The sequence below is a fragment of the Aptenodytes forsteri genome, unplaced genomic scaffold, assembly GCF_000699145.1.
Source record: "Aptenodytes forsteri isolate BGI_AS27 unplaced genomic scaffold, ASM69914v1 Scaffold679, whole genome shotgun sequence".
Lineage (NCBI taxonomy): Eukaryota > Metazoa > Chordata > Aves > Sphenisciformes > Spheniscidae > Aptenodytes > Aptenodytes forsteri.
In genome coordinates this window covers 426,659-442,156 of record NW_008795924.1, presented here as the reverse complement: position 1 = coordinate 442,156, position 15,498 = coordinate 426,659, and the positions used below count along the sequence as shown (strand labels likewise).

Sequence of the window (15,498 nt, the reverse complement as noted above, 5' to 3'; positions counted from 1 at the left end):
TTAGACCCTTCACTTGCCAGATTCATTCCAAGAACACATGTAGTCTCTCAATCTCAGTACAGGGGCATATATGGGGAAAAATTTATTTTTTCAGGCATTTAAACTACATTTCCTTAAGTCTGAACTATGTATTATTCTCTGGAATGAAGGATGCTAAAAGCATATTAAAAGCTTTGGAGTCTGCCAGGCTGCTACAGAAATTATCAAAGAAAGCAAGTAAGTTTTCTTATTGCAGTATTACAGTAATACTTCAGTATCTTATGGAGAAACAAGCAGTGTTAGTATTATCTGATCTCTGGCTGATATGCTTGCTCATCAACAGCTTGCTTTTTTTTTCTCTCTTTTGACTAGCTATAAAGGTGTGACTATTAAGAAAGATATTACATTCCTATGGTATTTAATGAAGTTTCCTTTACTGAATTTCCTTATAAAGTCACATGCGGTATAAAAATCAAATCAAATATATCATGGCATGGCAGGGGTTTGTTTTTTTTTTTAATAACAAATTTCCGTAGCCAAACTATGAAGCAGACAAGTCTACAAAAACATCGTGAAACCTAAGAAATCATCTGCTTGTGACAGACTCCATGTATAGATTATGCAAGTATTCTGAGTATGGTCTTGTGAAATAAGCTATTGAAAGACAAACCAGTTCATATACAGAAACCAAGGCAGTAATGTTGTTTCCATGTTACTTACAAACAGTTACTGAAATGAATACAAACCTCAAATGGATGTGTGTCAAACTCTGTAATATTTATTCCTGGATATTGACCTTTTAGTATGATTCTTTATTTAAAACTTCTTAAAAAAGCCATGTCACTATAAATGCTTAAAGACACAAAAGGAAAATAGGGAACTAATTTTTTAAATAAAAAAACTCAGGAGAACTTGGTGCTTTGAAATCTTCAGTGTAACAGTTTTTGTGCTACCTGTATACAAGACAAATGGAAACAGGATAGCCCTATGTGAGGAGAACATTCTAAACAGAGAACTGTTTAACCAGCTCACCTTAAGAACGATGCAAGAATCGTCTGTCCGTATTGCTCCAGCTCTGCACATGGAAGTAAGGCTGTAACAACATAATAGAACAGTCACCTATCATTGTTTTTTATGCACTTAAGTAAGACATTGCAGAACAACCAACTGCTAGTGAAATGTAGTCGCCTTTGTTCTACCATTGATTTCAATACATTTGTGCTTACTAGACTTGGGCACATGAACAAACTACTACAGACACACTTTTAAGTAGATTTCTAGTACAGGACATCTTGCTGGAGCACCAATCAATACACACACCACACACTGGTCAAAAAAGGTCTAACTATTAAACTTGATTGATCCACAACCTCTTTTACCAACAAAAAAAAAAAAACAAAATGAACTTTCATTAAGATAAAGGAGCAATATTCATAGACCTGTCCTTTGCTGCAAAGAGCATGGGCAAGCACTTAAAACAATTGGGAGAGAATCAATACAAGGTTGGTAGCCTGACAGCTCAGTCAGAAACCATTCAAGCTTTACATTAGCCTAAGCGATGCAGTATCGTTGTGATGCTTGTCCACAGGCATGTCTTAACACTCTGCTGGAATAAGCACATCCTTGCCCAATTAAGTCTCTGACACTGAACCAAACCAGCATTTGTTATTAGGCAACAACTTAGTGGATATGACAACTCCAAGGTCTGAAACTACAATGTTGACACACAACATCAGACAAATGCGTAAGTTGCTTTGTTAATCTATCTGTACATGTGCTCCAAGCTACCAGAAATGCAAAGTAGCTCACCCACCAATAAAAGTGGTTTACATTTAACTGGTTTATACTTTTTACCTGCTTTGCTACAAGGAAACAGAATGAAGCTAGAGGGTAACTGCTCTGCATTCACTGCAGGAACAGTCAAGTATCTTTTGTTTTAGCTTCTGAACTAAGCCATTGTAACTAGCTTTTCTCATGCCACAGTTGAGGTTAAAAGAATGACTGAATTTCAGTGAAGGTGACTTAAAACTAACATGTTTCAACTCTCAATTGGGCAGGCTAAAAGTGTACATAGGGTCAATTATAATTGCTCAGCTAAGGAGTAGTAATATGCTAACATACTGTAACCATATCATGTTTCACTGCATTCCTGAGCTCTTTCCAAATGCTGAAAGAGAGTTCTTTCACCTCTTAGAAGGTAACATCACTGATCCTGTTCCAAACACCTACCAGTGACAGACATAGCTAAAAATCCCATAATCAGAAGCCTTTTTATATATTATTTCTCGGAAGAGAAAAGATAAGACTTGACTGTTAGCACAGAGATCATTTTATAAACTTTTACCGCCCAAGCCTTGCGGCTGACAGCAGGAAATACTCATTTTCACACCTGAACAATCAGGAGGAAAGCACCCGTCTTGCAGTTGCCATTTAGTCCAGCTAGACCCTATTTGCCAGACAAAGTAGCTCTATTTCAAACATGAAATAAGTTAAAGTATTTTTACTTCAGGTAAAATAGGCTTGGCTTAGCTGGAAGCAATTCCGGTAATTTTAATAGAAAAGGTTACTCCTCCACTTGTAGCTGCAAATCGCTCTCCCAAGAAGCTTACTGCTCTTCCCTCTGTGCCAACACTGCTGCTCAAGTGAAGGATCCTTACTCCATTTCAATCAAGAGGTATTAACTTGGGTCTTCCAGGTCTACTGCAATTGTTGAAAAACAAAGGAAACTTCTTATGATAGCCCCGTATGCCAGTCTGGATTCAAATAGAAATTTAACAAAAGGCTTCACAAATGCATTAAAAAACCCCTTCTTCATCTGCATTCCAAGGACTCTACTAATAAATCAGAGAGGAACTGTAGATTAATTCACCAAAGCTGGCAAGGCAGGAGTGAAGTCTAATTTAGAAGCTGAAAAAAAGAGGACCTGTGACAATTTCACCTACTACTCTCATTAGAAAAGAAGAAAGGAGAGATAGTCTGCCTTGAAGGGAATCAAGTAGGGAATGGACTTATCGAAGAAAAGCCAGTAGATCTTTGCAAGCCCCCAGGACTGTCGTGAAACTGAGGCCTTGACTGCCCTACTAAGGAAGGATGACTGCCCATGGACTAATTAGAAACCCATTCTGAAACTCAAGATACTGATTTGTCTTCCATTTTCCTACAATTTTCTTTTTTGCTTTTCACGGCATCATTTTCTTCCATGCTTCCAAAGGTCCACTTGAGCCAAAGTACTGCAAAGCAACAGCAAAAGATGGGATTGTCTACCAAACTCCTTCCAATGTGAAGCAGATCAGTAAAAAACACCAATAGACCTGGGAGCATTCATCCCAGAACAAGGAGACAGTCCAGAGCCAGAACAATTCTTTTAACTCCAGCCTGCATTCATGACTTATCAACTGCCTTATATCTTGATTTCAGTTAAAAAAAATTTCTAACACTTAATTCCCTATGTATTCTTTGAATTCTCAAAGAAACACATAAATCAATCACAACTGAGACTGCTACAACACAGTTAATTTAACTTGCCTTCTTCACTAAAAGCTACCTAACAAACCAGTAAAACCAGATTGCATAGACCAATTGTGGTTGCAAAAGAGCATGGGAGGTCCCCAGGCAGACCTCCCACATGGAGTGGGATTACCTTCCTAAGACAACCCCCACACATGTACACATCTTTATAACTGCTTTCATGAATGGGTTAAGTCATCATAACCTGGCAATGTTACAAAAGAGGCCATCCTACCTACCCTACTTCCTCACCCAGAATCTCAAGACCTTGCACTGAGACAAGCGTCAGTGAAACTGTTTGGTGAACTGAATCAGAGAACTCACTGATCCAGGTCAAAAACAAGCCATCAAAATCTAAAACAATAATCAAACAATACACCAGTGACCAAACTCTTGAGTTACGTTTGATTTTAGTAGTTTATAGTGATGGGTAATTTTATCTCTTTAACCCCCTGAAGTAATTTATTCCATTATTATCCACACAACAAAAGGAAAAGGGTCTTAAAGGGAGTCATTTCCCCATTTATGAAGTGAGTATAACCCTAGTGTTGCTGTTGCAGAACTTGGTCACATTTTTGTCACAGGGTAGAAAGTCATTATGAATATGAACACACAGAAGTGTGCCCACACCAGAAGGAAAAGTTTGATTTGAACTACAAAATTAATTAATAACATTAACTCTGCTGTATGAGCACATGAAGCTTAAAGAATAATCTATTTTAATTAAAACAGTTGGGAAGAGGGACTAGCTCTGCTCTCATCATTTTAGTGCCTACAGTTCTCAACACACCACAGCCCCAGTCACCTGAGTGAGTCCTCTGAACAGTGGTGCAACAACGGCATTAACTTGTATTACAGAGTATAATACTGAAATATCATCATGTAAGGACATACGACTGACCATAGCCAATCCAAAGTAAAACTTACCATAAAATCCAAGCAACTTGTGAAAACTGCAGTTCAGCTTATGAAAAACCGTATGTCTGAATACATATTCCTGACAAAACTGCTGCCCAGCAACATTTTTTCCTGTTTATGTACAGCAGAGTGAAAGTTGTGCTATAAAGATTATTAGGTGAGAATCACTTCTTCAAGGATTTAGATAATGCAAATAATATCTATAATTATTCCTAAGATTTCAGATCACATATTACTTTGCAACAAGCAAAAACGGAACAGTTAAAAAGTAAGTATTAAATCGCATACTATTTCATTCTAATTCCTGATGAAAATTACCATTTGGCTGATGTGAGCTGCATTTCAATAGGCTTGTCCCTTTGTAACATCTTCACAAAAATTTGCGGTAACAATTCTCCATCAACCGACACTGCAAGCAATGAAAGAGAACTCAAAGTAATTCTTATTCAGCCAGTCAATAAAATGAGTGTCAAATAAGCAACAGCAGCATTATACTTACCATTTACAAGAGTCATTGATACCTGTGGGTTTTCAAAGGCTAGAACTGAGAAGCATTTCAATGCTTGCATTCGAACCTGCATAAAAACATAACATAGATGAAGTATAAATGTAAATGCAAACTTAAAAGCAAAACTGGTCTATACTGCTGTATAGGCTTGTAGAAAATAATTCTGTATAATCAATAAGAAATGTAGATGATGAATAAAAGGCAGATGGAAACATCTAACTCACACCTTGACTCCTGTGATCTCCCTGTTGGAATTATCCTTCTGTGGGGTATGTTGTGAACTATTTGTGAAAAAGACAAGCAAGGATAAAACTTGGGAACCAGACAGTAAGAAATACTGGTCTTATTTGTGATGCCCCACAAATGTGCAAACAACAAGAATGGAAGTATCATAACAATAGTACTGTTTCTTTCCAGGACTCATAAGTACATAAGAGAATCAGAAATACATGTCGCCGAGATTTATATTTCAGAAGCTTTTAAAGGTGAATTTAATAAAATGTCTAAAGAGAACCATCCAGCTGAAGTGATTCTAAACTAATCCTAAAACAAATATATACCATAAGTTTTATTGCTGTTACACAGCCTCAGATATCACCTGTACAAAAAAGATTGACAAATTTCTTCATGCTGGATCTTCGTCCTCCAGTCCAAAACCATGTCTTGGTTTAATCGAACAGTATTTCATGGTTGCCTAGTCACTCTAGACTATGAAGTCTCTATAACCCCTTTTTTGACACAGGGAAGACAAACCATTACCATCTTCCCAGATGAAGAATCTAATTTAGTTCAGACATTAGTCTTTGACTTCACCTTCTACAGTTACACATATTTAAACTATGTCCATGTCTTTCCATATTTCTGTTACCACATTCTTAGTGTGAAAACAAAGCAAAAGGAACAAGATTTTGACCTAAAGAATCCAGTCAATGCAGAAAGCACTTACTGCAAGTTAGGTTTAGGCCCATCCCACCCTCCTCAACAAAAAGTCTTCGAAACATGGAAGTCCAAGGGTAGACAACAACAGCAAAGACAATCACACTTTTGTGCATTAATTTTATAATACATAATCACAGCCATGGTCAGATCTCTTCTCATCAGTAGTAGTGAAGTCTTAGTCAGGAGGAACAGACAACAGGCTACCTGACTTCAGAACAAAAGCCAGGTACTTTTGTTCCATTTACTTTTCAGACAATCTAATGAATATAGTGTACGCTTCAAAGCAGCAGGAAACAGAGACTGTGTATCGAATAAGCACTGAAAAAAGTCAAACCCACAGCTCAAGAGCTGTATTCTTGCCAGAAGGAAGTCAGGGGCGGGGGGGTAAAGGTTCTAATGAAAACAACTGAAGTCTAGCTAGAAGGTAGCTATTTTATACAATATTGCTCTATAAAGAAATTAAAATTACTATGATGACTACTTTCTTTGCTAATAATGTCTACTTAAGGGCAATTAGTTCAGTAGTTACATGAGAAACAGGGAACACAAGCATTTGGAAAAATATGTAAATATGGTCTTGAAACCATTATCTGTAATGCTGCTGTAAAAGCTGTAGTCCTTTTGTGTTAGACATCTCACCAGTGGTGAAAATGCACACTTGTAATCATGTAACATATGGGAAAGATACTCATAGAATCAGCTGGCTATGGGACAATCCCAAAACCAAAGAGTTTATTGAAAAATAATGGGCAATTCTCTTGGCAGACCTAGACAAACTCTTCTCATGGGGACCGAAATCCCATTTTGAGGGTTTCTGCTGTTTATTGATGTGGTCCTATTGCCTAAATCATCTGAGACACCTTACTGGCCTTTACTGTAAGTATTGAAAAATAGGCAAAGTCTTTAAATGCTGTCTTTTCCTGTTAAGTTCTTATTAGGTTGAATATTAAGAAACTGTATTGAGAAGTATGAAAATGAGATGGCTTGTATTCTACAAAAATGTATCCGTTACATTAGAAGTAAGAGAATGTCTAAATACTGCAGAACACTAAGAAAGCAGCTAAGACCACAATGAAGCTCTTAACCCCAGGAGTATTAACAGAGGAAAGTGTATGAAGAGCAATAAAAAGCAGTTCAGTATGTACACCTGGAATTTAAAGGCCTGATCAAACTAGCAAAGGAGGAAATGAAGAATACTTTATACATCTCTCCAGTAAGGTAGGACTAAATATATATATTTTAATGCAACGCTACATGTATCTTGTTGGTGAAAAAGCAACTTGAAAACTTTACCTTGCTCCGATTTCTTTGTTTTAAAGCAGCTCTTTGAAAAAATTAGGGAAGGTTCAAAGCCATTAGAAAAGGTTCCAAGCCAAACACAGCTTAGAAAATTCACCTTACGATACGGGGTAAAAAAGCTAATGGGAGAAAGAGCAAAATATTGCCTGATCATGGCAAAAACTAATTAGTACAGAAAGACAGAAAACAGAAGTTTACCAGTCTCACTAACAAAATATTGAAGACCACAAACTTCCTACTGGATCTATAAAAAAACCAAAACAAACCCCAAACCAAACAAAAAGCACCACATATGAGATTAACAAGCCCCTGGAACAGGGCACCAAATTTCCCTTCACTTGAAATTCTCATTTAAAGATTGGTTTTCCTGCTGAAAGATACTTTAATTATCAAGAATATTCTGCATTGGGCAGGAGATCAAAATAGACAAGCACAATTATCTCATCTAGTCTCAATCAACCAGTGAACAGCATACTTTCAATAAAATAAAAATGGCATGATAACATATCAGATATTTTGTACTAGATATTGTAATAAGAATAACTCAAGATAAATTGGGATACTTTGAAGTGTTTCTTATTTTCAGAATGACATTCATACTTTTTGGGGGGAGGGGGGGTAAATCTATATCTTCATAAGAAAGTCCATGCTTAGAGATCATAGGATTGGCTTCAGACAGATTTCAAAATCATTTGCATAGCAGACATCTGTTAGCCCCCAAAAAAACAAACTACACAGAAGAGCCTCAAAGCATTTTATGCACTCAAACATTTTATTAAGTAATCTACAGCAGACTCCTAAGGCTGTGCTCAGGATTTGAAATTTTGGCCTTAGACTGAAAAGAGCTAGTTGATCCTCCTTGCCACCAAGTTACAAGTAGAATATGATGCTTTTCCCCAGAGATGGTATTTTCAGATAGTCCAGGATGGACTTCCAAAACATAACAGAGGATGGAGCTGAGACTCAGGAGATTCAGTGATCATGAAACACAGGTACCTGGTGGCCTCCACACATTCCATGTCCATGTTTTCACAGGTATGACTTCTGTTTAGGACAACTCACATTTGCTTCTCTTGGCTTAATTTCTTTTCCTCATTTATTGTTCAACAAATTAGACCATTTTTATTTGGTTGCTAATTGACTGTTCTTTGGATCAATGAAAGTCAGCTCTGTTTTAACTAACGGTGTTTTAACTTTACAGAGCACTCCAAAACAATAGGTCTCATTTTCATAGAAATCCATACAGCAAGTAAAAACAACTGTTATTCTAGAAATATACATTATACCTGTTTATACTTCTAGTTCATATGCATAAACATTGTTTTTACAATCTTCATTTGGATCCCTTTCATAAATATATGTAAAACACCAAATAATTTTAATGTCTTACTTTGTAGGAGGTGGAGACTAACAGATGTGCAATATTCTGAACAGCTCCATGGTTAAATAAGATTGTCTGGTGATCTGGACCCTTCAAAGGAAAACATAAAACACGATTTATCTTTTTAAAAGAACACATAAGAGGTTTCCACTATCTGCAACTTATTGTTAAGTATTAAAGGTAGATTTACTAACATTTACTTTGTAATCAGTTGGCATACCTAATTTTTTTTTAAATAAGTAAGTCCAACTCTTATTTTTATAGCATTTGTCCTTTTCCGGTAATCATTTCCACTCTTTTCTTCAATAAGCAATGAAATTAGTTTTCACAAGTGAAGAAACATGGATAGAGTACTTAATGTTTCTATTCTTCATATTGGAAACAATCGAAAGCTCCTGATTTTCTCTACAAATTGTATAAGAGATCCCCAGTTACTAATGTCGTCTTCACTGGTAATATTAAGCATTTTCAACAATTCTTTTTAACTTCTGAAGAGAGTGAATTCATTTTAACTGTTTCCAGACAGAATGTGACAGTGCTTTGAGAACAGATTCGTATTTTCCTCCTACAGATTATTTTAGTTTCAAACATATTTAGCCATAAATCTAGTCAGCCATCACCCATTTATTGACTTCAAGATTTAAGTCAACAATGGCTGATACATCAATATTTTTCCAAGATTTAAAAAGCATTTGGAATTAAACACAAATACTGAATTTTGCAGTAGAAAGGTCTCAGAACTTCTGTAGTGTGACAAGGCTCGATGAGGTCGGAAAAAACAACATGAAATCTCAATGGGGCCTGCAACCCTCAACCATCTCTTGTGAAATCTGATCTGTGACTTACAAACATCTCTTTAGAAGTAGATTCATTACTCTAGTCACATTTGCATTTAGCACAGACCATGCGCAATTTAAATTCAGCTTTTAGAATGTCACAGCATTAATCATACCTCAATGCATTTTCTTGACTAATCTGCAAGTGAAGAAAGTATCTTCACTCCTTAGTCTTTTGTTCAAACCCAGCTGAGTTTATGGGCACATCTATACACCCTAGTATGTGACATTTTATTTTCACATTTGAGATACAGCTGAAATCAGATACCTCTTATATTCAAAAGAACATTTTTTAGAACATCCCTTACCTCTAAGAAAAAAAGCATAAAATTACTTTTAGATGTAACATATCTGGTGCTTTAAGAGATGCTTCAGCTGCTACTGACACCAAGAGCTTTCTACCAAAAAATGCAATTAAAACAGCATGGTTGAAGTAGGAAAACAACTTACATTGGCACACAGAAGTGGCTGAGGCAATGATTTAAAGCCGCAGCTATGCCAGTGTTGAAGCTGAAGAACAGATATTAAAATATGTGAAAAAAATGAATGAAATTAAAGTAAAAGAAATCATATTGACCTAGATAGTTTTAGTAATTCACAAGTATTAGTGATTTTTCAATGAGATGTAGACAGTAAATTCTGTGCAAACAAGACGAATGCATGTACAGAGGTAACACTTGGGTGTATTCTTAGTTGCATAACTAGATGTACATGAAAATACCTAATCTGTACACATTGTGTTTGCACACACCAATCCAGTTTATTTAATGCACAATCAGGTTAAGCACTAATCCATAAATAGGGACAGCTTCAAATATAAATGTGCAAACTTGAGAATACAATGTATCATTCCTTCCTAATTCCAAGCAGCTCAGGCACCAATTTAATAGCAAGGCCTTTTGCCTTTGTTTCTCTTTGGGTATACTGACAGAGTTCCAGGAGCCAGTCCTATTACAGTAATCTTTTTCTCCAAGTATGATTGAATGACATATTTCAGGAATAGAAATCATGCTTCTTGCATGATTTTCCATCATAAAATGTCAGTTTTCAAGAAAGCAGTAGGATAGAACAATGTAACAACTCATTCCATAATGAAGTTTTAGAAGCAGATATCTAAATGCAAATGTACCTTGGTTCAGGGATCCAGCACCAGGCCTAAGATCACGTAAGAAAACATTCTCAGAACGGGTTTGGGAGGAAGCTGCCTTGATTACAGGCTTTATCCTGGATCTTTCCCAGACACAAGATTTTAATTTTCAACTGGTGGTGAAATTATTACTTACGCAGAGATGTCACCACATTCAAATATAAGTTCCAGAACTATCTTTTCAAATTATTCATACAACCATGTGTTTCCAAATGCATACCTTATCTTTTTAATTTGACCATTAAAATAGTAACGCTTACCTACTCACATCACTTTCTCTGGAAACAAATCAACTGTGATAGAGAGAATCTTAAAAAGTAAATTTTGACTTGCATTTTAACATACCATGTACATCAACCTGATTTCAGTTTACTTATTTGCTTATATGTTGATAGAATCCTAGCTCCGTATGTTAAGAAATGCATCTGCTCCCCCTGTAAATCAACACTTTCCCTTGCTTAGGATGGCTCTTCTCCAGGGTCAATCTTTTCCATCAGTTAATTTTAACTCTAAAAATGCAGTGAGAAGCAGTAAAAGTAAGCAGTAAAAGCAGAAAACAGCAGCAATATGCTAGGAACTGAATTAAGGATTTCCTAGCTCAAGAGAACAGGTCTGAGCTTTTCCAGGGAAATTTGAGCAGGTGAGAAAAAGAAACCCGAGAAGCCCAACCAAACACGACTCTGGCAAGGAAGAGAAAAAAATGGATGCACAAGATCTAAGCAGAGAACAGTATGCAGGAACAAGGAGGGTAGGAGCTATGATATGTCACTATTAGTTTAATGAATAAATCTACTAAGATGAGGCAAAAGAGAAATAAAAGCATCAATACCTCTTATATGCTAAGCCTTACCTAAATACGAAAGCTTATAGCAACTTATTTCTTCAGGAAAAAAATTAGAAAGGTTCTCTCACTCATGTTTCTTTTGGGGGGAAGATGGAAGTCTTCATTAAAAATGTAGTGTATACTGAAACTTTCAGTACTTAATTTTTTTTTTTTAATTATAAGAACATACTTTGCCTATCCATATAAATCAGAAAATCCCCTGCAAATTCTGCTTCACTGTATTAGATGTATTTTGCTATGTCTGAAAATACAGCAATTGACTTCGATAATCAGACTTGAAACACAAGAACTAAACAAAAAAAAAGAAAGAAGGGGGCATTTTAGATTTTTGCTGAACAGCTGCATTTGCCTGGGCAAGAGAGAAATGAGTTCTTGATCAATTTAACATTTGTGACGACCTGTTTACTCAACCTCAAATATTTTTCTTTGTTATGCAGCTGTTTATTCTGTAAATGCAACTATTTCCTAATAGTCATACCCATCACCCTGCTTTTGTTGTGCATTCGTGTTTCTATCTGTTCACACAATCAACTTTCTTTCCAAAAACATTCACTGTAAATTTTGTTCAAGAGAGATTTGGGGGATGGAGGAGGCATTCAAAACAGTATAGCGAGTTCATAAGACCTTCCTTACTCTACTCTTGCTAAGTGACTGGGCATTTGCTTTGTTAACAATATATTTGATATGCAAGTCACCAGGAGTTAATGGAGCTACAAGGAAGTAACTCATTTGGAAAAAGATGACAATAACTGTTTTCATGTTGGATTAATTACCTGAAGTTACTCAGCAGTTCTCACACAGCCAACAGGGTTTATACTGCTACAGAGCTAACCCCTGGTTGTATAAACTGACTTCTATACCACCCCATAATCAGTCCTGTGTTATTTTTCTTGTAAGCGAACATGGCCCTATTTTTCACCTGTTCAAGCTACCCAGCCTATTAAGGAGACTTTCAAGGGCCACTTAAACATGAGATGCCTTGTTGGTGCATTTTTCTTCTTAAAATAACAAATTCTTTTTCTAGTATTAGCTATAGATCTGAACTTCCACAGTCCAGTGTAGGATATTGTCTTAATGTTTTCTTTAAACAATTCTATAAATATTAGTAGCTGAGTTCTATTTTTATATCACACTAACTCTACAGTTTTCAGTTCTCAGTTTCACTTAACAGAAGAAATGCAATTGGATGAATGTACATAAATAACTGTCAAGGTAGAGAAAAACACATTTTTAACAAAGGAATAATTCAGAGTTCCAGAAGAACTGGAACTCATCCAAGTGATAATATAGAAGGATATTTTTGAAGGCAAATACTTACAAACTCATAAATTTTGGAACTTTTTCATTTGTTAGTCTGGGAGATAAATATGATCTATGATCTTTTAGTTTTAAACTGTTTCTAAAAGGGAAAGATGCTGTACAAATCTGATTTCCTACACTGAATTATTTTGATACAGTTACTGTATAACCCATGGGTACAGTAACTACCAAAAAACCGCAACAATACAAAAAACAGTGGTGTGTGGAAACTTGGAGGGGGGAAGGGAAAGACAAAAACCTCTGTTTGGGGTGGGGTTGCTGCTGTTTTTAAATTAGTTTTCCCATATCAAGAGAATTGCATTATATAGCAGGAATGAACATGTAGCTGGATAAACCTGTAACTGGTAGAGCTCAACTGAGAAGAGCATTTTTTTTTCTCTCAACCTACAGTACCTCTTAGAAAACACTCTCTGGGTTTAAAACAGCTGTCTTGAAAGCAGATGCAAGACCTCTGCAAAGAGATGCTCACACTGTCTGAAGACTTCCAGAGAAAAAAAAAAAAAAAGCCTTCCAAAATTCATACTGGTAATAGTGAGGATTGGTATTTGCCTAGACTGTTGACTTTATTAGCCAAAGGTATAAATATATATACGCATACCCTATAAAAAAACCACTTATTTGCATATTTTGTTTTATTGTAGAGAAACATATATCAACCCCAATAAATCTGTCAGCAAATCCAGAGCGATCCAGCAATGATAGTTCAGTCATTACTGTCCTAATGTTCCTGCCACAAAAGGCGGTATCATCTTACACAGTTTCTTATATGCCAGAAACACAACAAGTTGCATAAAGAACATGTATTCTCTTTCTTACTTTGCAGCAATGTGAGAAGATCTGACATATGTATTCTTGTGTATATCGAGACCTACTGAGCAGTGCCATGAGGTGGGAGATAACTGTAGCATCCTGGAAACAAGTCATAAAAGAAAAAAGTATTAACACTGTATTTCAGCATAGTTTCTTCACAGTTTGTTACTTAAAAGAATACTCCTGATTCTGCATTCAGTGTTCTCCCTTCCACTGAAACTTGTATGGACACAGGACAAGAGCATTAAAGTAGTACAGGAGAGACTTCAAGGCATGAGTGACAGTTCTGAGCCAAATCCTCATGGAAAAAATAAAAGGTCAATGCAAGTTAGGTATAAAACTTCTGGGATTTGTCTCCAGAATCTTTACTTTGTAAGAAAACAATAAAAGAATGGGGAAAAAAAACATACCAACTGGGAACATGGTCACTGAAAGCAATTACTCCAGGAATTGTCTTAGTATCTTCTTACTACAAGTGTAATTTACTTACCTCTTCATTTCAGCTCCGAGCAGAAAAGAGCAGGGAGGGGAACAAAGTGCCAGACTGAACAATGTACGGTCCACCTTGAATTCTGTGACACTCTCTTCCTAATCAATTAATGCGGGTAATAATTTCCTCTGTCTTTAAGTCAAACACATGCTATAGACGCTATTAGTATGCATGACACTAATGACAGAGAATTCCAAATAAATCAGCAAAAGAAAATCATTATACTGAAGTTCCCTTCTGAAAACACATCCAGTTACTTAAGCTCTGTGATAAGTTACAAAATTACAACATTTTAAAGCTTTGAGTTACTTTTACCAGTGCATTTTAGTGGCAGCAACTGCAGTGATATTAAAAGAAACACTGGTCATTTTAGTTTGGAAAGGTGGTAAACTAAATTACTTCCATGAGACAAAGGGTGCTGAACAGGGGAGACAAAAGACTTAATGAGTCTTCCTTTCCAAAGAACTTATGCTATATTGACCCTACATAAGTTAAGTCTAACTCTTTGTTTTACCTGCAGGAGAATGATAAATTGCAACCTTCTGACTAGGGAGAGGTGGATTAAAATTACAGTAAAATCTTCATGCTCCTCAGCTACTTTTACAGTAATGAAAGTAGCACTAGCCTGATTGTTTTAATGACTATAGCTTCAGAGATACATGGCTGTTTATAAAAAGTTTTATCTCCCAATTACTTGGGAAATTTCCAATCACACTTTTTTATATTAGCAAAACAAACACGTATAAGTCTCTCCTATTTGTATATATATTTGAAATTAGGCAACACTTTGCAATTTTTTTTTATTTTTAACATTTTATATATATAAAATTTAGCAGACTTACTTTAGAAAGCTTTGCTGCCAACAATCCAGCCTTCTTATTCTCAACAGAAAACAATAGGACAACAGAGCCAAGAAACACACTGAGAATAAAAACAACTTGTTTCTACTGCTTGTTTCTCAATAACTGGAAAGGATCAATGTGCAACAGCCTCATTTGCCATTTCAGCATCCTATAGAGAAAAAGTTACTTACCAGAAACTGGAGTTCTTCCAGGTACACCAGCTATATATCCATGCTCATTGCACACTTACGTGCATAGGAAAAGCAAGGGACAAACTATTCTAAGCAGTATTCTTAGGGTCTGGTTAACAGTAGTTCCATCTGGTCTTCTGCCTTTACATATGGCGTATATACAAATACATCTATTTCTTTGCAACTTCAGAACCCAAAGGCCTGCAAGGAACTGGTTTGGTTGCAGGGCAATAGTGGACACTAAATCCACAAGTATGTTGTAATAGCGCTGATGGTCATAAGCATAATGAAGTGTCTCTTGACTCTCTCTTACCACCACAGAGGTAAGCCTGCAGTGGTGTGTAAACTAAGTGGGTTTGGGGCATATGCCAAGCAGAGCAGCAAATTTCCATGAGAAACCAAACAGAAGCAGCTAACAGGACAACCTTGTTCTCAAGAAAAACACATTACAATCTTACAAAGTCATAGCAGGTCCCCAAAAGTTTTA

General features: G+C 36.2%; 1 protein-coding gene across 2 annotated transcripts in view; it reads right to left on the bottom strand.

Annotated features, from left to right (window-relative positions):
* The window catches only part of ARMC8 (armadillo repeat containing 8), a 79,785-nt gene that overhangs the window by 24,556 nt on the left and 39,731 nt on the right, over positions 1-15,498 (bottom strand). For both annotated transcript variants that reach the window (XM_009284957.1, XM_009284958.1), the window contains 6 exons: positions 13,495-13,587; positions 9,818-9,877; positions 8,541-8,621; positions 4,904-4,979; positions 4,723-4,813; positions 1,012-1,072 (listed from right to left, as the gene is read on the bottom strand). In XM_009284957.1, coding sequence (XP_009283232.1) covers positions 1,012-1,072; positions 4,723-4,813; positions 4,904-4,979; positions 8,541-8,621; positions 9,818-9,877; positions 13,495-13,587 — 462 coding nt within the window. The remainder of the gene's footprint in view (positions 1-1,011; positions 1,073-4,722; positions 4,814-4,903; positions 4,980-8,540; positions 8,622-9,817; positions 9,878-13,494; positions 13,588-15,498) is intronic.